This window comes from Dipodomys merriami, unplaced genomic scaffold (genome assembly GCF_024711535.1).
Source record: "Dipodomys merriami isolate MVZ:Mamm:240054 unplaced genomic scaffold, mDipMer1.0.p SCAF_17, whole genome shotgun sequence".
Classification (NCBI taxonomy): domain Eukaryota; kingdom Metazoa; phylum Chordata; class Mammalia; order Rodentia; family Heteromyidae; genus Dipodomys; species Dipodomys merriami.
Window position 1 is genome coordinate 8,629,497 of NW_027203048.1, and position 23,628 is coordinate 8,653,124.

The window sequence follows — 23,628 nt, forward strand, 5'->3', positions numbered from 1 at the left end:
CAAGGAAATTGTTGGGGCTTCTTTGTTTGGGGGGAGGTAGGGGAGAGTGAAAAGGGAGTGAGAATGCAGCATGAATGTATGTGGACATTTAGGCAGAGAAACAGAGAGTAACTTCCTAAGGTTATATAGACAGTAACAGAAAGAACCAAGGCCGGGCACTGGTGGCTCATGCCTGTAATCCAAGCTACTCTGGAGGCTGAGATCTGAGGATTAAGGTTCAGATCCAGCCAGGGCAGGAAAGTCTGTGAAACTCTTATCTCCAATTAACAACCAGAAAGCCAGAAGTGGTGCTGTGGTTCAAGTAGTAGAGCTGAAGAGCTCAGGGACAGCATCCAGGCCCAAAGTTCAAGACCCATGACAGAGGGGGGGGGGGGGAGAGAGAGAGAGAGAGAGAGAGAGAGAGAGAGAGAGAGAGAGAGAGAGAGAGAGAGAGAGAGAGACCGACCGACCGACCGACCGACCGACCGACCGACCGACCAAGATCCAAACCAGGCATAGCCTGGACTCAGAGCCACAGTGGTCTGAGGATCAGCTCCAACACTCATTTATGATGTGAACTCAGCTATACTGTGATTTGATTTCTTTGGGGTTGAGTGAGGTGGAGGAAGTGTCTGGCATAGATGACTAGCAATTAGAGACTCAGAACTACAAAAGTTTTTAAAGATCACCTAGTCATTATGCCAACATGCCTTCTCTACCACCTCTAGTCTATACTTGACAGGATAACGACTCTGCCACCCATGACTAAGTATGTACAGCTCAGAAGTGTACATTGAGAGATGTAAACATCTCCTGGAAATTTATGCTTTGATTTTCATACTGTGATGTGCAGAATTCTAGAATTCTCAAGGATTAACCCAGGCTGGATTCTACCTCCCCTATCCTGCTTCACCCATGCAGTACCAATTTTGTAATACCATTATGTTGAAGAGTTTAGACTTTTTTTTCCCCGTTAATATCATGGAGCTTGAACTCAGGGCCTATGTGCTATCCCTGAGCTTTTGTGCTCAAGACTAGCACTCTACCACTTAGAGCCACTGATCCACTTCTGGTTTTCTGGTGGCAAATTGGAGATGAGTCTAATGGACTAGCCTGCCCAGGCTCATTTCAAACTGCAATCCTCACATCTCAGCCTCTTGAGTAGCTAAAATTACAGGCATGAGTCACCAACACTTGGTTTGTCTGGGGTTTTTGGTGTTTTGTTTTGTTAATCCTGGGGCTTGAACTCAGGTCCTGGGCTCTGTTCCTGAGCTTCTTTTGCTCAAGGAGCCACAGAGCCACTTCTGGCTTTTTCTGTGTATGTGGTACTGAGGAATTGAACCCAGGGCTTCTGCATGCTAGGCAAGCAGTCTACCATTAAGCCACCTTCCCAGCCTTGCTTTTGTTTTTTAATATAATAAATGTCAATTTTGGGAGGCACTGAGGTTTGAAGTCAGGGCCTCCCAGCTACCTACTACTTGATCCACACCCTTGGTCCAAGAATGTAAGTTTTAAAAGATTTAAAAGTGGGTCCCACTGTTCATTCTTTTTTTTCCTATCAATATCTCTAGCTACTATCCTAATATTTAGTCCTTCTACCTTAGGAATGAAATCTAGTGAAAGGTAATTTGTATAACGTATTAATTAAGTACTTACCACCACCTGCAAGCTCATGGTAACAATGGAGTCATACCAAGAGATCTAAATTGAATGGCATGTTTTAAAGAAACAAAAATTTTAGCTGGGCGCTGGTGGCTACTCAGGAGGCTGAGATGTGAGGATAGCTGTTCAAAGCCAGCCCTGGCAGGAAAGTCCATGAGACTCTTATCTCCATTAAACCACTAGAAAACCAGAAGTGGCACTGTGTCTCAAGTGGTAGAGCGTTCGCCTTGAGCTGAAGAGTGCAGGGACAGGGCCGAAGCCCAGAGTTCAAGCCCCACAACCCACCAAAAAAAAAAAAAATTGCCAGGTGCTAGTGGCTCACACCTATAGTCCTAACTACTTAGGAAGCTGAGATCTGAGGATAGAAAAATCCAGAAGTGGCCCTGTGGCTCAAGTGGTAGAATGCTAGCCTTGACCAAAAAAAGAAGCCCAGGAGGCTGGGAAGGTGGCATGGTGGTAGAGTGCTTGCCTTGCATGCATGAGGCCCTGGGTTCAATTCCTCAGCAACACATAAGCAGAAAAAGCTGGAAGTGGAGCTGTGACTCAAGTGGTAGAGCACTTGCCTTGAGCTGAATAGCTGAAGGACAGAACCTAGGCCCAGAGTTCAGGCCCCACGACTGACCAAAAAAAAAAAAAAAAAGAAGAAGAAGAAGCAGCAGCCGCCCAGGTACAGCTCAGAGTTTAAGCCCCAGGACCAGCAAAAAAAAAAAAAAAAAAAAAAAATCTCATTTTAGGTTAAATTTCTATCTTATTATCCATGACCCTGCTTAAGGAAGTAATTCAAGTCAATCCAATTAAAATACATACTAGGGGCTGGGAAGTGATGGAGTGCTTGCCTTACATGCATGAGGCCCTGGGTTCGATTCCTCAGCACCACATAAGCAGAAAAAGCCGAAAGTGGGGCTGACGCTCAAGTGGTAGAGTGCTCGCCTTCAGCTGAAGAGCTGAGGGACAGCGCCCAGGCCCAGCTTTCAGGCCCCATGACTGACAAAAATAAATAAATAAATAAATAAATAAATAAATAAATAAATAAATAAATAAATAATAAAATAAAATAAAAATAAAAATAAATAAATTAAAATTAAATTAAATTAAAATAAATAATAAAATAAAATAAAAAATAAAAATAAATAAATAAATAAAAATTAAATTAAAATAAAATAAATAAATAAGTAATAAAATAAAATAAAATATACTTTCAGGTTGTCCTCCAATTCCATGATTCTTTAACTCCTACTCATCCCACTCTAAAAGTTCAAACTGTAAAACTTCTGACTAAAGCTATGACTTCATTAAAAACAAACAACAATAAATAAATAAGTACAACATAAACATTGGGCCAAGAGGAAGAGGAGCCCAGGAGAACTGCAAACTCACGCATTTCTATAAACAGCTGCCTCTTCTCTGCCATGGTCTTCCGCTTATTCCCACCTTCCTCGATCATCCTGGAGACAAGAAGACACAATCAACCACTGTTTAATCTGACAAATCAACCAAGTGCCCATTGTTGTAAAACTAACAGGAAAGGAGGTTAAATGTGTACATTTCAAGACAGCATCAAAAAAATGAGGGAGCCTGATAAAGAAAAGATAAATCACTGTCCTTTTATTTGACAGCCTTTAAAAATATTAAATGATCCAGACTAAATGAGCTTGTGCATGTGTTTATAATGCTAAAAACACAAGGCTGTCTTTATTTCTAATTTGATTATTTTCTTTACAGAGTCCTGGATTCTATCATTATTCTTTTACATAAACATCTTAGCGAGTATAATTTCAGAAATTAAAATAAAAAGCTGTAGCTGGACATCAGTGGCTCACACCTGTACTCTTAGCTACTCAAGAAGCTGAGATCTGAGGCAGATAAATCCCCCAGACACTATAAACAATTATCCAGAAAAAAAAAAAACTGGAACTAAAGGTGTGATTCAAATGGTAGAGCATCAGCTATGATAGAAAAAGCCAAGTGAGAGCATGATGCCCTGTGTTCAAACCCCAGTACCACCAGCACATACACACACACAAAAAAAAAAAAAAAATTGAGGAAGGCAATTCCAACTTATGAAAAGATGCTAGAAACATGTCAGTCAAGAGGCAAGTGAGGAAGTGGTTATCAAGGCTGTAGATGCTGCCTCTGCATCACCCATCACCCAGATTTCCTTTCCCTAACATGACCTTTACCAACCCCCAGCAGTTCTGAAGGCAGGCTGCTATATTCTTACAGCTGCACTCAGTACCTGCTGATTTGCCTTCAGTTGACTGAACACTCTAACCAAGAAATGCCAGGGAAGTTACTCACTCATGGGAGCAACCGGCAGCAGTGGCAGAGGACTGACTGATGCAATCTCTTGGTGAGAGAGAGCATATACCAACTTACCCACTGACACTACACGCAACTATAAAGTTTAATCAGAACGAAGCTGGAGTAAGCATCAGCAGGTGGACTGAGGAAGAATACTGAATTCAAAGGACCACTGAACAGATGGGAGATTGACCATTTTTTTTTTGTACTCCAAGTCCAGAACCTCCAAACTGAACATTATGGGACACACTGCAAATACGGGAGAACCCTTCTACTTTGCTCACAGAGAAGAGAAATGAAATAGAGACAGTGGGAAAAATTCCCCAGACTTTCCTCTCTGCTTCTAAATTCTCTCCCACCTACCCAACAGGCAATCTCATAATGAAGGCAACAGAAGTCAAAAATGTGAAGGGGAAAAAAAAAAAAGAAACTTGTGCAAAGGTATATAAATAAAACTGGCTTTGTTCATAGATGACATGATTGTCTACACAAAATTTAAAAGAATTCACCAAAAAAAATCTTCAAACGTATAAGCAATTACAGTAAGGTTGCAAGATGCAACACAAAATTCTTTTGCTTTCCTAAATACTACCAATGGACAAGTTGAATTTGAAGCTAAATGCAATGCCAAAATAAAAATAAAACTGCAGTGAGGGAACAGAAGACATTGTATGAAAGGAAATATACTTGTTACCTGACTCATGTAATTGTGATTCCTCTGTACATCACCTTATAATAATAAATTCATTTTTTAAAGTAAAAGTACAATACTATTTGTATTAGCACCACCAAAAATGAAGTTCTTCTTTGGTAAGAATTTTATTAAGTAGTTTATAAGGAGATTACAATTCTGTAAGTCAGATTAAGAGTACATTGCTTCTTAATCAATGTTGCCTCCATCATTCTCCCCCATTTTTCCTCATCCTATTCCTACCCTCAAATTACATAGTTCAACTTTTACATAGTGTACACTGAATATGATTACTGCACAAAATTGTAATTCTTAGGAATAACTCTAGCTATTTTGTGTACAAGATCAATATAAGAAAAACTGTCAGAGGCTGGGAAGGTGGCTCAGTGGTAAAGTGTTTGCCTTGCATGTAGGAGGCCCTGGGTTCGATTCCTCAGAACCACATAAGCAGAAAAAGCTGAAAGTGGCATTGTGGCTCAAGTGGTAGAGCACTAGCCTTAAGCTGAAGTACAGCACCCAGGCCCAGAGTTCAGGCCCTACAACTGACAAAAAAAAAAAGAAGGAAGGAAGGGGGACAGTGAGGGAGGGAGGGAGGGAGTGAGAGAGGGAGGGAGGGAGGGAGGGAGGGAGGGAGGGAGGGAGGGAGAGAGGGAAGAAGGAAGGAAGGAAGGAAGGAAGGAAGGAAGGAAGGAAGGAAGGAAGGAAGGAAGGAAGGAAGGCAGGCAAGCAGGCAGGCAGGCAGGCAGGCAGCCAGGCAGCCAGGCAGGCTGTCAAACTCTGATAAATCAAAATAGAACTAAAGAAAAGGTAACCCATGTTTTCTTCTTGTTGATTTCCCTAGATCATTTCTATAATTTGGACATGAGCTCTCATCAAAAATTTGTTCTGGAGGGGCTGGGAAGGTGGCTCAGTGGTAGAGTGCTTGCCTTGCATGCATGAGGCCCTGGGTTCGATTCCTCAGCACCACATAACCAAAAAGAAAAAAGCCGGAAGTGGCGCTGTGGCTCAAGTGGTAGAGTGCTAGCCTTGAGCTGAAGAGCTGAGGGACAGTGCCCAGGCCCAGAGCTCAGGCCCCATGACCGGACCCAAAAAGAAAAAAAAAAAAAAAAAAAAAAAAAAAATTTGTTCTGGAGCTTGGAATGTGGCTTAGTGGTAGAGTGCGTCATGCCTAGCATGCATGAAGCTCTAAGTTCAATTCCTCAGTACCACATAAACAGAAAAAGCCAGAAGTAGTGCTGGCTCAAGTGATACAGCACTAGCCTTGAGCACAAGAGGCTCAGGGACAGAGCCCAAGCCCTGTTCAAGCCCTAGGACAGGCAAAAAAAAAAAATTGTTCTGAAAATAGTTTCTTTCACTCTCTGCTTTTTTCATTCACATCAAAGAATCTTTTCAGGGCAGTTAATTTTGACAAGGTTCAACTTAGGAATTTTTTTTTTAATTTCATGTAATTGTTGCTTTTAGTGTTGTTTACTCCGTTTGGTTTGCGGGTTAGGATGCCAGCCTCTTGCAGGAAGTTTGTTGGTATGAGGGCATTGGCTAATAAATCAGGAGTTGATGTTCAAAAGTACACCTGGACACCAGGCACCGGTGGCTCATGCCTATAATCCTAGCTACTCAGGAGGCAAAGATCTGAGGATCATGGTTCAAAGCCAGCCCCGGCAGGAAAGTCAATGAGACTCATCTCCAATAAACCACCAGAAAATGAGAAATAGCCTGTGCTTCAACTGGTAGAACACTCAACTTGAGCTGAAGAGCTCAGGGATAGCACCCAGGCCCAGAGTTCAGGACCCATGACTGACCAAAAAAAAAAAAAAAAAAAAAGACAACTGGAGCCAGCTGCTGGAACAATTCATTTAAGTCTGAAATAGAATGCTTAAATGATGGCCTAGAGGAAGTGAGTTGGAAATGCTGGAACTGTTTGGCAGGGTATTAAGGAAGGTGTCAGAAGCACAACCTCCTCCCCATAGGCTTTACCTATTCCAGGTACACTGCACCAGCAACTGCTTTAGGTTTGTGTTTTGTTTATTAATCTGAGGGACTTTCTCTAACCTCTGATGTCTATTTTGTTCCCACATAGCAAACTTGCTATACTATAGACCTACCATTCCTAGAAACGACCTTTTTTTTTTTTTTTTTTTGCCAGTCCTGGGACTTGAACTCAAGACATGGACACTGTTTCTGATCTTCTTTTGCTCAAGGCTAGCGCTCTACCACTTGAGCCACAGCACCACTTCCAGTTTTTCCTGTTTATGTGGTAGTGAGTAATGGAACCTAGGGAGTCATGCATGCTAGGCAAGCACTCTACCAGTAAGCCACATTCCCAACCCCCCTAGAAACCATCTTAAGCAATGATTGATGGGATATATGTATAGAAGTACTACAGCTGCATCAGCCCTCTGAAACACATGCTCTGCCCTGCTCCCAAGGTTCCCAGTGGGAATAAGCTCCAGTTACCACACTGGTAACAAGTATGACAACAAATGTCTTATTTTCTACCTTCAAGTTCCTATCTCACTTCCTACTCTTCTATGCGTTTTTAGGATAACCTCTAAAATACAACACACACTCAAATCCTTGTCTAAGGTCAGTTCCTCGGGGAATTAAGATATCAAGTCTTTTCATTTCAACCAAGCTTGTAATCCATCTTAGATAAAATCCTCACACAGTCAAATATAAACTAAGATTATTATAAATGATTTCTTTGGCCAGTACTTTATGTACCCCAATATCTACATCTTTGTAATTGTGCTTTTAACAGTTCCACACGCAAAAATCTAATCCTACTACCACAGAGGATTACATGCCTTTGTCACTCTTGACCTTGAAGATGACCTTAAAGATCAACACTTTCTTTTTCCTTTTACTTGGACTCCTGACACTCTGCCTTTCCTTAGCCACACAATCTAGAGCTAACCAGTGCCTCCTATCATCCTTCACATGCTAACTCAAGCCCTGCCATTTCCTTCCTCACAATCACTCTCATATCCACCCTTTTTTCCCATTTTAACTGCCAAAAATCTTTGTCCACATTAATGAACAAATAAAATTCTATGACCTCATGACCTCAGAACTCTCCACCCTCCTTTTCCTGCAGCTCATCCTGCAGACATAAAATGAAATAGATCCACTAGGCATATTTATTTAAACATTGATCTTCAATGGGTCACCACACGTGGTCAGCAGCTTCTTTCCACCCAACTTAGAGTCACAGCACAGATTTCAGTTTACAAAACATAAAGACCACAAGCTTAGCTATGAGAATGTAAGCAAAGCATCTTAAATCTGAGAGGCTGAAACTAGAATTTCCCACAAGACTCAGTTGAATGTCCTAAGCCCAAGTTGAACTTGTTAACTGCTCTGACAAGATTCTATGAAGAGAATCACAGAGTGCAAGAAACTGTTTTTAGAACATGTATCTGATAAGAACTTGTATTCCAATTAATGGAAAGGGTCTCAAAAAACAAAGGGCCAGGTGCTGGTGGCTCATGCCTGTATTCCTAGATACTCAGGAGGCTGAGATCTGAAGATTGTGGTTCAAAGCCAGCCCAGGGAAGGAAAGTCTGTAAGACTCATTCATATTTGCAATAAACCATTCAGAAAACCAGAAGTGATGCTATGGCTCAAGTGGTAGAGAGCTAGCCTTGAGCTGAAGAGCTGAGGGGCAGCACCCAGGCCCAGATTTCAAGCCCCATGACCAACAAAAAAAAAGGGGGGGTGGGGGAGGGGACTGGGAATGTGGCTTACTGGTAGAGTGCTTACCTAGCATGCATAAAGCCCTGGGAATCATCCTCAGTCCCACATAAACACAAAAAGCCAGAAGTGGCTCTGTGGCTCAAGTGGTAGAATGCTAACTTTGAGCAAAAGAAGCTCAGGGCCAGTGCCCAAGACCCTGAAGTTCAAGCCCAAGACAAGCCAAAAGAGAGAGAGAGAGAGAGAGAGAGAGAGAGAGAGAGAGAGAGAGAGAGAGAGAGAGAGAGAGAGAGAGCACAGTCTAGTTAAAAAATTTTTTAAGAGGCTAGGAAGGTAGCTCAGTGGTAGAGTGCTTGCCTTGCATGCATGAGACCCTGGGTTCGATTCCTCAGCACTACATAAGCAGAAAAAGCCGGAAGCAGGGCTGTGGCTCAAGTGGTAGAGTGCTAGCCTTGAGCTGAAGAGCTGAGGGACAGTGCCCAGGCCCAGATTTCAGGCCCCACGACCGACCAAAAAAAAAAAAAAAAAAAAGCCAGGTACTGGTGGCTCACACCTGTAACCCAACTCAGGAAACTGAAATCTGAAGATCCTGGTTTGAAGCAAGCCTGAGCAGAAAAGCCTAGGAAACTCTTATCTCCAATTAATCACCAAAAAAGACAGACATGGCACTAGCCTTGAGCAAAAAAGCTAATGGACAGCATCCAGGCCCTGGGTTCAAGCCCTAGAACTGGTCCAAAGGAGGGGAAAAAAATTAAAAGATCTGAGCAGATAACACACTGAAGAATATACAAAGGGCTGGGAAGGTGGCTCAGTGGTAGAGCGCTTGCCTTGCGTGCCTGAGGCCCTGGATTCGATTCCTCAGCACCACATAAGCACTAAAAGCTGGAAGTGGCGCTGTGGCTCAAGTGGTAGAACACTAACTAGCCTTGAGCTGAGGGACAGCGCCCAGGCCCAGAGTTCAAGCCCCATGACCGACAAAAAAAAAGAAGAAGAAGAAGAAGAAGAAAGTTGCAAGGCATGAAACAATATAGAGGAAGCTTAAATGCATATTGCTAAGCACAAAAAAAAGTTTGAAAACCCCACGGTATAACCCTTATTTTCACTGTATTTGATGTTGGTGCCCTGCATCCTGTATATATACTTCTCTAATTTGGGGAGGAGAAGGGAAAAAACAAAATGCTTAAGTAAGGATACAGGTTGACCCATTGTAACAATGAGATGTACAAAACACTATGTTGAAAACGAACTTTACAACTTCGGCTGGGGGGGAGGGGTTGTTGTGGAGGTGGGAGGGAAGGGATGATAGGGGGAAAACATAAGAGGAGGCAACAATGCTCAATAGGAAATGTACTCATTACCTTGTTCATGTACAGCATTTTTACAATTTAAAAAAATACCAAAAAAAAAAAAGTCTGAAAAAGCTACATGTTGCATGATCCCGTTTTGTGACCTTCCAGAGAAAGCAAATCTAAGACAGCAGAAATGCAGGTGGTTGCTAGAAGTTTAGGGGTGGGAAAGGGCTGAGTAGATGAGACTTGGAGGGATTTTCAGGACGATGAAACTATTGTTAAGGGTGGATTCATGGCATTCCATTCATTAACAATGACAGAACTACAACACACACACACACACACACACACACACACAAAATGAACTTTACTGTATGCAAATTTTTCCAAATAGAAGATCCCAATTATATTAGGAACTTTTATGTGAAACAACCTCACTGCAGAGTGCAGGAAAATGCAGAGACAAGGATGTGGGGGACCAGTTCCTCCAACCAAGTAGACAACTGACTCTATGCAACACAGCACCCAACAGTGACAAAACACACCTTTTCTAGCGCACCAAGAAAGACCTTATCTGAGAGCAAACAAACAGCAAGTTCATAGGAACTGAAATCATGGGAGATACATCATTTGACCATATTGGACTTAAGCTAGGATTCACTAAGAGACAACAAAATGAAACCAAAAGCTGGTACTCTGATCAATAAAGATCAATGAAAGTGATAAACAGGCTGGGAATGTGGCTTAGTGGCAGAGTGCTTGTCTAGCATGCTTGAAGCCCTAGGTTTGATTCCACATAGACAGAAAAAGCCGGAAGGGGCGCTGTGACTCAAGAGGCAGAGTGCTAGGTTTGAGCAAAAGTAGCTCAGGGATAGTGCCCAGGCCCTGAGTTCAAGCTACAGAAAATAAATCATGAGTTCCCAGAGGGTTACTATGAATGAGTACAAAGTTACTCTTCTGGAGTGATGAAAATGTTCCAAATTATGTAATAGTAATGGCTGTAGCACTAAAAATCAAGGAATTGCAGGGTAAAATAAATGGTATACAAATTACATCTTCAAGCAAAAAAAAAGATGTCTTACTGCAGGTAAGACTTTGGGGGCTACGCAGTGGTGGCTTATACCTATAATCCTAGCTACTCAGGAGGCTGAGATCTAACCATCTCCTTTAGAAGGCAGCCTGTGGCTCAAAGTAGTAGAGACCTAGCCTGAGAAAAAGAGCTCAGGTACTTACTGTACCTGGACCCTGAGTTCAACCCCATGACAAAAAAAGAAAATAAAGACTTTGAGGACTGTTTTCATCAAACATCATGCTGATGTACCAGTGGCTCAAGCCTGTAATCCTAGCTACTCAGGTGGCTGAGATCTGAGAATCATGGTACAAAGCCAACCCAGGCAGCAAAGTCTGTGAGGCTCTTATCTCCAATAAACTACTAAAACTGGAAGTAGTGCTGTGGCTCAAGTAGTAGAGTGTTCGCCTTGAGCTGAAGAGCTCAGGGACAGTGCTCAGAACCAGAGTTCAAGTCCCATGACCGACAAACAAATAAAATCATCTCCTTGTTCCCTATTACTGCTCATTCATTGTGACTTCTGTAAACTACATTTTAATCATCTACTCTCCTGCTGATGGAATCTGGGCGCGTTCCAGGTGGTGGTATATGTTTTTGTTTCTTCCTACTAGGAATGGGGCTTCTACAAACACTTTTCTACTTGTTGCACTGGAGCAAGAGTTTATCTTTGGTGTACAGCCAGAAGAGGAACTGCCGGTCTGTCTGTATGTCAAAGTTCAACTAAGTTTGCTGCTATCACAGCAGAGCTCCTATGGATTTGCCTCCTCTCCAACACTTGAGCCACTGGGTTTTGTAAATTCCATGAGTGTATGATGTCAACTCACTGTGGTCTTGATTTGTATTTCTTCAATTCCTAGAGATAATGAGATCTCTTCATACATTTGGTGGCCATGTGTGCTTTTTCTGCAAAGTGCCTATTTATGGCTTTTGCAGTAACATTTTGTTACAGTTTGCATTAATCACAGCAGTGTGTGTGTGTGTGTTTGTGTGTGTGTGTGTGTGTGTGTGTTTTGTTTGTTTGGGACAGACTGGCTAGCCTGAAACCTATGTAGCCAAGCTTGGCCTCAAATATAAAATCTTACCTTAGCCTCCTGAATAGTTGGGATTACAGGTGTAAGCCACCATACCCAGCTATATAAACATATGTGTGCACATGTACACACCCACAGAGGTTGATCTGAGGATCGTGGTTCAAAGCCAGCCTGGGCAGGAAAGTCCTCGAGACTTATCTCCAATTAACTACCAGAAAATGGGAAGTGGCGCTGTGGCTCAAGTGGTAGAGAGCTAACCTTGAGCTGAAGAGCTGAGAGACAGAGCCCAGGCCCAGAGTTCAAGCCCCATGACCAACCAAAAAAAAGAAAAAGAAAATCATTAAGTTTAAGAAAAGTTTAAAGTATTAATTAGCATGTAACTTGAAACATTACTGAAAAAGATCAACATATTTGTCTTCATTTTCTTCAGCTTAGCTTTTAACTAACTCAACTAATATTTGCCCATGATATCATAAGCAAATTCTTTAAGGCAGAATATACTCAACAGTGTACAAAAACAAGTAGTATTTTGATAATTGTATGGGTTTTGTTTTGGGGTTTTTTGTTGTTTTGGGTTGGTTGGTTTTTGCAGGTCCCTGGAACAAGAACTCTGGGCTTAGGTACAGTCTCTGAGCTCCTTTTTGCTCAAGGCAGTGCTATACCACTTGAGCCACTTCTGGCTTTTTCTGTGATTAATTAGAGGTAAGAGTCTCACAGGCTTTCCTGCCTAGATAGCTTCAAACCACAATCCTCATATCTCAGCCTCCTGCGTAGCAAAGATTACAGGCAGCAGCCACCAGTGCCAGGCTTGTAAGAGGTGTGTGTGTGTGTGTGTGTGTGTGTGTGTGTGTGTGTGTGTGTGTGTGTGTGTGTGTGTGTGTGTGTGTGTGTGTGTGTGTGTGTGTGTGTGTGTGTGTGTGTGTGTGTGTGTAGGCAGCAGCCACCAGTGTGTGTGTGTGTGTGTGTGTGTGTGTGTGTGTGTGTGTGTGTGTGTGTGTGTGTGTGTAGGCAGCAGCCACCAGTGCCAGGCTTGTAAGGGTGTGTGTGTGTGCGTGCGTGCGTGTGTGTGTGTGTGTGTGTGTGTAGGCAGCAGCCACCAGTGCCAGGCTTGTAAGGGTGTGTGTGTGTGTGTGTGTGTGTGTGTGTGTGTGTGTGTGTGTGTGTGTGTGTGTGTGTGCGCGTGCGTGCGTGTGTGTGTGTGTTTTAATGACAGCATACCAGTTGATCAGATGATCACTTCTGTATTTTACACTTGTCTAGAATAAGCTTATAAATAACGGAAGTTTCCACTCTGCCTTTCTTGCTTTTCAAATGTGTTTGTGTTACACCTCATTCCTCAGTCAACCCTGAAACTTCACTGTGCAGTTTCTTTGTGGGAATTTTGTTAAGCCATTTGCCTATTTAGCAGGAATCATTCATTCAGATCAGATATATAATCTGAAACAACACTAGGCCAGATATAGGTGAGCTTTAATTCTAGTACAGAGTAAGCAAGTGACTAGTCTATTGCACCTCATCAGACATACAGATGAAGTGTAACGTCTGGATCAAATAGCAGGAAATCTTACTTGCTCATATTTTCTTGCTACACCTTGCCTAGAGGGACATTTTGCATGCTTCTCATTTTTGAGACCACTACTTTAAAAATATACACACACAGCCGGGCGCCGGTGGCTCACGCCTGTAATCCTAGCTACTCAGGAGGCTGAGATCTGAGGATCGCGGTTCAAAGCCAGCCCGGGCAGGAGAGACTGTGAGACTCCTATCTCCAATAAACCACCAGAAAACCGGAAGTGGCGCTGTAGCTCAAGTGGTAGAGCGCTCGCCTTGAGCTGAAGAGCTGAGGGACAGCGTCCAGGCCCAGAGTTCAAGCCCCACGACCGACAAAAAAAAAATAAAAATAAAAAATAAAAATAAAAATAAAAATATACACACACACACACTAGAATGAAAAGATAGGACTGTGTCAGGCATAAGAACTAAATCAAGATTATGGATATTACAATTAGAGCCAGGCATGGTGGTCTGTATCTGTCATTCCAGCTACTTGGGAGGAAGAGATAGGGTGGATCAGTTCAAAGCCAGCCTGGACAAAAAAATTTAGCAAGACTCCAATCAACAAGGCAGCTGTAGTTCACACATGTCATATCAGATATACAGGGGGCTATAGGTAAGGGGGGCATTGTCCAAGGCTGGTCTTGAGCAAAAATATTAATAAATTTTAATATTTTATATTATGTATAATTTATAATATTTTAATATATGTATATATGAAACTATCCAAAAAATAACTAAAGCAAAGAAAGGACTGAAGTATGGCTCAAGTGGTGGAACACCCACCTAGCAAGTGGCAGGACATGAATCCAAGCCCTATACAACTTAAAAAAAAGGAAACAATAAGGAGATTAAAAGTCTAGGTGACTAGGTAACTTGACCTACAGTTAGGAAACTAGTGATTAGCCAATGATGTGGTTCCAAACCCATTATCTTCCCAGGGTGCCACATGACCTCTCTGGGGCACATGAGGAGTCAAGGAAGAAGGAAAGAAACCAGGTCCCAAAATTCGTGCCATGAATGAGGTCTGGAGGAAAGTACAAGATGCCCTTCAGGCCTGTCCTGTTCTAGGAAGACAACTCATTGGAGGCAGGCAAGTGAAAAAGAGATGAAACTCTGGGAACCTTTCTACTGCACCAAAGAGCGAGAGACCCTTCCTTTCCTCTGCGTCTGTTTGCTAGCTCCAACCCTGGCAGCTCTAGGTTACATGGAAGGATCCTTCACAATATAACCAGCAAAGCCACTGCCAAGTTCTTCCTTGGATGTTTAACATCGGAAAGCTAGACAGCCACCAACAAATAGTTACAGGAGCCAAACTTGCTAGAAGAAAAACTTGCGTATTTAAGGAAAATTCTCCAATATCCTCCCCTCAATACTCCGCCACCCTGTCAGTTCTAGAGGTCTGAATTCAGAGTCTTGTACTTGCTAGGCAAGCACTCATCCACTGAGCCATGCCCCCAGCCTCTCTTTCAGATTAAAAAATAAATACCAGGGAAAATACATGTGAAATCTAGATTTTGTTTTTTACAAATTTGGAAGAATATTCTAAGTTCCAATAAATTTTTTTTAAATTCAATATCTGCACCTCACTAGTATCCAGAGTTCACAAGGCTGGTGTAACTATTACATAAATCATGTAAAGCATTAGCACCATACCTGACCCAAAATTAGCTCAATAAATGTTAATTATCAATATTAATGTTATCAGGCACTATTTGATTACAGTGTGCTATTAACTATAGAGTACTCTTTGATTATAGTGAAGCTCACTTTTAAGGATATGTAGTTCAAACCTGATTATCAGAGCATTTTATTCTTTTCTTTTCTTTTTTTTTTTGGCCTGGGACTTGAACTCTAGGCGTCATACTCTCCCTTGGCTTTGTCTCTCAAGGCAGGCACTCTACCACATGAGCCACAGCTCCACTTCTGTGTTTGTTTGGGGGTTTTTTTGTTTTTGTTTTTGTTTTCTGGTGGTTAATTGGCAGTAAGAGTCTCACACATTTTCCTGCCCAGGATTGAAATGTGGTCCTCAAGTCTCAATCTTCTCACTAGCTAGGATTACAGGCATGAGCCATAGGCACCCAACTAGCATTTTCTTCTTGTTTTCACTTATATACAGTGTTTTGCAAAATTTCAAACCCAAAATATGTTTTCTTTAAAGGCTTTTTTTTGTTAGAAATGAATCCAAAAGTAAATCCTAGTATTTTTCTCAGCTAATTACAACACAGACAAGTCTGTTCTTCTTCTAACATTCTAAACACAAAAATAATGGTAATTTCAACAAATGCCCCCAAATTCTCTTGATAAAATTCAACAGTCAATTTTAAAAAAACACACACAAACTGAGAACAGAAGAAAACTTCCCTCAATTGACAAAAGACATCTACCAGCAACCTTCAGGAAGCACTCTATCTACTAGTAAAAACACTGGAAGCATTTCCATTCAGGGAAAGATTAAAATGCCATGATCATCACTGGCTGGCCAATATAATAGGGAGGAAAAATGTGTATAAAGTTGAAAAAGGAGCCTCTTCAATTAAGGTCTTCTAGCCAAAGTGGCCAGAAAGCAGATACTTGGAGGCAACCCTGGACTCCAAACACAGATTAGAGGAAATACTTTTTTTTTCTTTAGGTACAAAGGAGGCGGCATTTAGCAAAGCCGCTTATGAATACAATGCATCTTGACGGGTGTTATCACCTTCAATATTCTCTCCTCCCATATTGTTAACATTAAGGTGATGTACAGAGGAGTTACCACTTTGTAAGTCAGGTAATTCTTTTTCAGACAATGTCATCCCTTGAGAAGGACTTATTTTTAAGCTAAAAATCAAAGACATAAAGCTCAAAAACAAAATAAACCTCCATTTGAATCACAGTCAGAACAGGTTCACAAAGTGTGAGCAGGATGAAGCTCTAGGCTTGCTAGACTCAGAATCCAGAACCAAGTATTGTGGGGTAATAATATCACAAAGCAAAGGACAGAGAATCAGGATATCTGAGCCAGACTTGCTGCTGAAGGCTGCAGCTGAAAGCAAGCTAAAATATATTGCTACCAATATCTGCCTAGAATGGCAGTTTATATAATGTTCTGAGCTTGGAAGAGTAAGAAAATAGACTCATGACCAAAAAATGAACCTAATGCATCTTCTGTGCAATGACCTGCAAAAGCAATCTCCAGACCATCATTATCACCTCTGACTCTAGACTGGGTTCTCACAGGTTAGTGGAAGACCTGTAATAATGCCTCCACATACAGAAGGTGAGCACAGATAAAGGAAGAAAAAGCAGAAGCTGGGCACTGGTGGCTCACATCTGTAATCCTGCCTACTTGAGAGGCTGAAATTGGAGGATCACCATTCAAGGCCAGTCTGAGCAGAAAAAGTTCACCAAACCCCTTCTCAACTGACAGCTGGGCGTGGTGACACAGATCCATCATCCTACCTGCAAAATGAGCCTAAATTAAATAGATCACACACCAGGCACATGCCCAGGCAGGAAGCAAGACCTCAGCTCAAAAACAGTAGGAAAAAAAGGACTGGAGTAGCTCAACAGTACAGACCTGCCTAGCAAGTGCAATACCCTGTGTTCAAGCCCCACACTATCAAAACTAAATAAATCAAAAGTACAAGCTGGGCACTGATGGCTCATGCCTATAATCCTACCTACTCAGGAGGCTGAGATCAGAGGCTCTCAGTTGAGAGACAGCACAGGCAGAAAAGTCCATGCGATTCTTATCTCCAAAAAAACTACTCAGAAAAAGACAAGTAGTGCTGTGGCTCAAGTGGGAGAACACTAACTAGCCTGGCCCCAGGCCTGGCAAAAAAAAAAAAAAGAAAGAAAAGAAAAGAAAAGAATGAGGAGGAGGAGGAGGAGGAGAACAGCAACATTATTCAGGTGAGCCTTTAAATCAAAACTTCAAAGCATATAAGGGGCTACAACACACACACACACAAAAAAAAAAAGACAGCCAACTGCAACAGTTGAATATGAATTCATTCCAGATGAACTGTTTGCGAACAGTCTGATCAAGACTTACTTTTTAAGTATATTTAGGATACTTGGACACAAATCCTAAAAACCACTGAGAATGCGAAATGGTACAGTCACTTTGGAAGGCAGTCTAGCAGTTTTCTACGCAGCTAAACATAGTTTTGCCATATGATCTGGCATTGTGCTCCTAGGTATTTACCCCCAGTGAGTTAAAAATGTCTATAAAAAAAACCTGCACACAGAAGATTATAGCAGCTTAATCCTGAATTGCCAAAAACTAAAAGCAACCAACATATCTTTTAGAAAGTGAATGAATGAACAAACTGGTACTGCTATACAATGGAATATTATTCAGTGCTAAAAAGAAATAAGCTACAAGGGAAGGGGTTGGGAGGGAAGAGAGAGATGAAAGGGATGACATGTTAACTGGTAACCCCTTCATACAACTCCTTAAAGATAATTTTAAAAAGAAGAAATGAGGGCTGGGAAGTTGGCTCAGTGGTAGAGTGCTTGCTTCCCATGCATGAGGCCCTGGGTTTGATTCCTTAGCACCACATAAGCAGAAAAGCCGGAAGTCGTGCTATGGCACAAATGATAGGGCACTAGCCTTGAGCTGAAGAGCTGAGGGACAGCACCTAGGCCCAGGGTTCAGGCCCCATGACCAACCAAAAAAAGGAGAAGGAGAAGGAGAAGGAGAAGGAATAATGAGCTTCAAAGAGGTGAAGAAAAATTAATGAATGAGTTATCCAGCCATAAACATAATCATAAACCTTAAATGCATTTTGCCAAGGGAAAAACAGTCAGAATGTACAAGAATATATCATTCTTACCCTGAGCTACAGAACATTTTCTGAAAACACATGTACACTTACAAGAAGTTTTTCACAAGTTTGACACTAAAACTTTTACGCAGCAAAACAGTGTTAACAAAAGGGAAAGGAAATGCCTAGGGCCACTCAGATGCATTTGCCACACATACACCTACCAAAGAATTAGCATCCAAAGAAACCTGTTCCTCAGTAAGTGAAAGATACACAAACTGTGCATGACTGAAGCTTACAAATGATTATGTGCAGCAGTAAAAAATAAATGGACCATATCTTCAGGCAGTAATATAGTTAAATCTCCTTCAATTATAATTTTAAAACATGCACCCCTCTGATCCAGCAATTCTACTTCTCATTCACTGAGCAATGAGCATTAGTAAGGAAAGAATTAAATAAGCTACAATATAGTATAATATATATTAATAGGAAATTGTGAAGGTAGCTCAGTAGATCCCATGTTCCAGTATGAAAAGATCTCAAAAGGAGCTGTTAGAAGAGGGTGGATGAAAATGAAGATGTTGAAGTAGTTTATTTGTATGTGTGAATATAAAACAATGAAAGCTGTTGATGTTTGGGGTTTTTTTGTTTTTTGTTTTTGTTGGTCATGGGATTTGAACTCTGGGGTTGGGCACTATCCCTGCCCTCTTCAGCTCAAGGCAAGCACTCTACCGCTTGAGCCACAGCGCCACTTCTGGTTTTCTAGTGGTTTCTTGGAGATAAGAGTCTCACGGACTTTCCTGCCTGGGCTGGCTTTGAACCATGATCCTCAGATCTCAGCCACCTGAGTAGCTAGGATTACAGGTGTGAACCACCAGCACCCTGCTGAAGTTTCTTAAGAAGGGAAAGAAGAGTGGAAGAAAGGGTAAGACTGATTCTGATACAGTGTATTCATGTATGGAAACAATGGAGAAGTCACACTTGAAACCCTCTTTGTAGGTAGGGATGGCACTGATCAAGATGCATCACATACATAGACATGCTAAACAGAATCTTTTTTGTACAATTACTTGAAAATACAAATAAAAAGAAAAAAGAAAACTCCCTTGTACAACCAATGTACGTAAATAATGGTACAATTAAAAAATAAGCAGACTATGGACAGTATGATATAATTAATATAATGGGACATTAATGCTTTTTATTCTGTATCACCTACGCACAAAGAAAGCCCTACAAAGAATGTAACAGACAGCTAACTGCAGTTTCAGTAGACAAGGAACAGTGTAATTCCAAGCCACACAGTCTACATTACAACTCTCGGAACTGCAGGCACCAGGACACCAGTGCAAACCACATACCACTGCTCTGAGGACTGGATAGCTAGAAACAAGAGGGGAGTTGGGGGCAGTCCAGGGAACTTTGTTGTGATACAAGTTTCTATTTGGTGGCTGCCATAGTGGCGGTGGTTACAAAGTATATACATTTCCCAGACATCAAATTCTACTGGGAACACTGTCCATTTTTGCCATATGTAAACCATATTCCAAGTGTCCGTTTTTTAAGTAAATTAAGTATCTAAATAAAATATTACTGAAGGGCTGGGAAAGTGGCTCAGTGGTAGAGTGCCTGCCTCGCATGCATGAGGCCCTGGGTTCGATTCCTCACACCACATACACAGAAAAAGCCAGAAGTGGGTGCTGTGGCTCAAGTAGTAGAGTGCTAGCCTTGAGCTGAAGAACTTAGGGACAGTGTCCAAGCTGAGAATTCAAGCTCCATGACCAACCAAAAAAAAAAAAAAAAAAGTACTGAAGAGCCTGATACAAGGCACCTAGGATTTCAGACACCCAAAAAACATGAAATAGTAGACAAATGGTTTTTACCCTGAAGTGCAAAGTATTCAAATGAAGTTATTTGTTTGGGGGGGGGGGCGCTCTTGGTCAGAGACTAGAGACTCAAACTCAGTACCTGACACTTTCCCTCACTGGCTAGCATTCTATCAACTGAGCCACACCTCCAAGTCCAAATTTGTTTATTCAAGGCTTTCTAAACTATGCCGAGTTTGGATTAGTATTACCCTTACTTTTAGCACAAGGAAATTAACGTGAATAGCAAGCAAGGCACTGGTGGCTCAGATCCATAATCCTGGCTAGGAGGCTGACGTGGAAGATCAAGGTTTAAAGCCAGCTATAGGAAAGTCTGTGAGATTCCATCTCCAATTAGCCAGTAAAATCCATGGGTGGGAGGAGGAAAGGGAAGATGTGGTTCAAGTGGCAGAGTGCCAGTTGTAAGAAAGCTGAATACAAGGATCGGAGTTCAAGCCCCAGTACCATCACACATGCACCAATAAATAAATAAATAAGCCAGAGACTGATATTTGAAACCGATAATCCCAGCTATTCAGAAGGCTCAGATCTGAGGATCACTGTTTGAAGCCAGCCAGGACAGGAAAGTCCATGAGACTCTTATCTCCAATTATCCATCACAAAACCAAAAATAGAGTTGTGGAGCTACTCTTTTGGTGGGGGGGGGGGGGGGTAGGGGAGGGAGTCGTTCCTGGGGCTTGAACTCTGGCTTGGGTGCTATCCCTCAGCTCTTCAGCTCAAGGCGAGCGCTCTACCACTTGAGCCACAATGCCACTTCCTGTTTTCTAGTGGCTTATTGGAGATAAGAGCCTCACAGACTTTCCTTGCCCAGGCTGGCTTTGAACCGTGATCCTCAGATCTCAGCCTCCTGAGTAGCTAGGATTACAGGCGTGAGCCACCGGCTTGTGGAGCTACTCTTGAGCCAAAAAAAAAGCTCAAGAACAGTGTCTAGGCTTTGAGTTCAAGCCCTCTAACCAACAACGGGGGGTGAAAGGGGGGAGATGGTAACTCCAAATTCTACTTTCTAATATTCTAAGTCTAATTTCTAACTATAAATAGAAATTGTTTCAGGCAAATTTTAGTAGAACCCAAAAACTTTACCCAGCAGTACCATGTGCACAACCCCCATCAAAGGTAATTCCACTTATGTCTGATAAAAATCCTCAGAGAACTCATAAAAGGTCAAGTTTTAATTTGGCAGACAAAGTAAACCAACAGGCACTGCAACCTAGGGAACACAACAGCATGGAGAGTCCAACCAAGGCAGAGGACAGGTAGAATTCCAGCCCTTTCAGAAGCACAGAAACACAAACATTATCTTGCTACAAACCTAAGATCCAAGAACCAGAATAAAAATGAAAAAAAGGTCTTCTCTAGCTAGGCAAAAGCATTCTTCTTTGTAGTGAAAGGGAAGGACCACAACAGGATGATGGCAAGCAACCATCCAATACACAAGCTCCTGACAGCTAACACCCAAGAAAGCTTTGAAAGTTGAAGGTACTGCTTTCACTTGCCTACTCCTAAAACCCTGGATTACTTTGCAAGACTCATTGAGGAAAAGGGCAAGTTCATCCACCATTCCAACAGTAGTGATTGATAGCAATCAGCATAAAAATGTAGCAAAGGTTCTGGGAATGTGGCTTAGTCGTAGAGTGCTTGCCTGGCATGCATGAAGTCCTGAGTTCGATTCCTCAGTACTACATTAACAGAAAAAGCCGGAAGTAGTGCTGTGGTTCAAGTGGCAGAGTACTAGCCTTAAGCAAAAGCAGCTCAGGGACAGTGCCCAGGCGCTGAGTTCAAGCCCCAAGACTGGCAAAAATAAAAAATAAAAATGTAGTAAATCCTTGCTTCATTCATTTATTCACGGAATAGGCATTTATTGGACCACTGTTGTGAGCCGGGCCACCTCCTGAGGATTTCACAGTGAACAGACTTGATTCTAATTGGGAAAGAACTTTCTCTTTTATATTTTGTTCCCCCTCCTTCCCCTCCCTTTAAATGTCACAAGAAGCCTTCAAAACTTCCAAATTCCTCCTATAAGATTTCTTCTGACCTTCCGGGTTTATCCTCAAACCAAGCAACTTATGGCTCCAATTTCCCAATACTAGAAAACCACGAAGGAGACACCTGGATAGGGCATGAGATGTAAAATTCAATGCCGCCTTGTATTTTACAGGCATGCCAACACAGCCAAACTGTCAGCATTTCCACAGTAAATGATGGTGGTGTTTGATGATAGGTCCCGGTCCCAGGGCTGACCGTGGTTCTAGAAGCACCTCAGAGAATCAATACAGGCTTGCTGAGAATGCTGGAAGGACTCCCTAATCCCAAGGCCTGGCACGGAAACTTCACCGTAATCATCCATCCCTCGCTGCATCCTCCCTCACCTCGGGACGTTCTGCTTTTCCAGGGTGACCTCGGTGGACAGGTTCGCTATTAGGTGCCCCAGGACACATTGTTTGGGGTGATAGGGAATCAATTCCCTTCCTCTGCCAGGGCCTGCCTGCCTCACCTGCCCTCTGCCAGGACCTGCCTCATTCGCCCCCAACACAGAACCTCCTTCCTCCCTGTGAACCGCACACAGGCAGCCTCAGCCGGGCGCCCGCACCCGGCTCGGCGCCCCCTGCCCGCGGCGCCCCGGACGCCGAGACCCCCACCACCACCACCACACTTTCCCGCCAGGACTCGGAGCCCCGCAGCGCTGCCGGGGCTGCCCCGCGAACCCCGTCGGCTGGCGGCTCCAGGGCCGCACGCAGGGCAGCGACACCCCCGCTCCCCGCGAGCCGTCCCCGCCTCCCCCTGCCCCGCACCCCGCAGGCTCCCGCGGCACGGGGGGCGCAGCGCGGGCTCCCTTCCCGCTCCCCACGGGCGCGCGGCTGCAGCTCCGCTCTCCGCTCCCGCAGCCCCGGCGGCCCCCGCGGGATCCCCACCTGGCTCTCTTCCCGGCCCGAGCCGGGGGCGTCCGGAAGGTCTCCGGCGGCCGCAGCCTCCTCCGCCTCCACCCGGCCCGGCCCCCTCGGCTGAGGCGACGGCGGCGGCGCCCGCTCAGGCCCCGGAGCCGCCCCCGCAGCGAAGGTTCCCAGCGCTCGGCTCTCCCGGCTTCCCGGCCCGGCACGCGCAGCGAGCCCGCCCCCGGCGCGAGGGCGCGAGGGCGGAGGGCGCGGGAGGGGCGGGCGCGCGCCGCCGGCGAGCGCGCGGCTGAGGCGGGGCTTCCGCCGGGGCGGGGGCGGGGGAGGGGGCGGGAGGCGGGCCGAGTACCCTCGTGGCCCCACCCCCGGGTCTGAGGGGGCCCCGCCCCCGGCTTGCCCACCGGTTCCGGGCGCGCGCCGGGAGCTGCCCCCTCGGGGCCTGTGCGGCTCTCCGGCCTCCTTTGGCTGAGGCGCAACTCCACTCCACAGGTATCTGCTGGAGTTGATGCTCGGCCCGACATGACCACAGGGCAGAGCAGGCAAAGAACGCCCCCGCGACCCGCTGCTGTGCGCGCCGCGCGCGGGATCCTGCCCTGGGTGACTCGGCCAGGCGCGCTGCTCACGACTCCGCGCCTAGCGGGTCACCTGGCCCGGGGGCCGGCGGAGCGCGTGGTCTAGGCCGGCGCTGACCCCGGAGAGCCCCGAGGCGCGCCTGACGGAAGCAGCCGGGAAAACCGCCCAGCCCACCGACCGGCGCGAAGCTAAGCCGGAGCCTGCTCCGTGCTGCGTGGGGATTAAGGGCGAGATCACTTCCGCTAGGACGCGCGGAGGGGT

The 23,628-nt window shown here is 44.0% G+C and overlaps 1 protein-coding gene across 10 annotated transcripts in view; it reads right to left on the reverse strand.

Annotated features, from left to right (window-relative positions):
* Positions 1–23,014, reverse strand: part of Dtnb (dystrobrevin beta) — a 197,348-nt gene extending 174,334 nt beyond the window's left edge. For 8 of the 10 annotated variants that reach the window (XM_070025158.1, XM_070025160.1, XM_070025153.1 and 5 more), the window contains exons 1-2: positions 22,816–23,014; positions 3,019–3,086 (exon numbers count right to left, since the gene is read on the reverse strand). In XM_070025158.1, coding sequence (XP_069881259.1) covers positions 3,019–3,085 — 67 coding nt within the window. In that variant the 5' untranslated portion in view covers position 3,086; positions 22,816–23,014. The remainder of the gene's footprint in view (positions 1–3,018; positions 3,087–22,815) is intronic. The other 2 variants (XM_070025155.1, XM_070025154.1) reach the window with 1 other exon arrangement.
* Between the last annotated feature and the right edge of the window lie 614 nt (positions 23,015–23,628).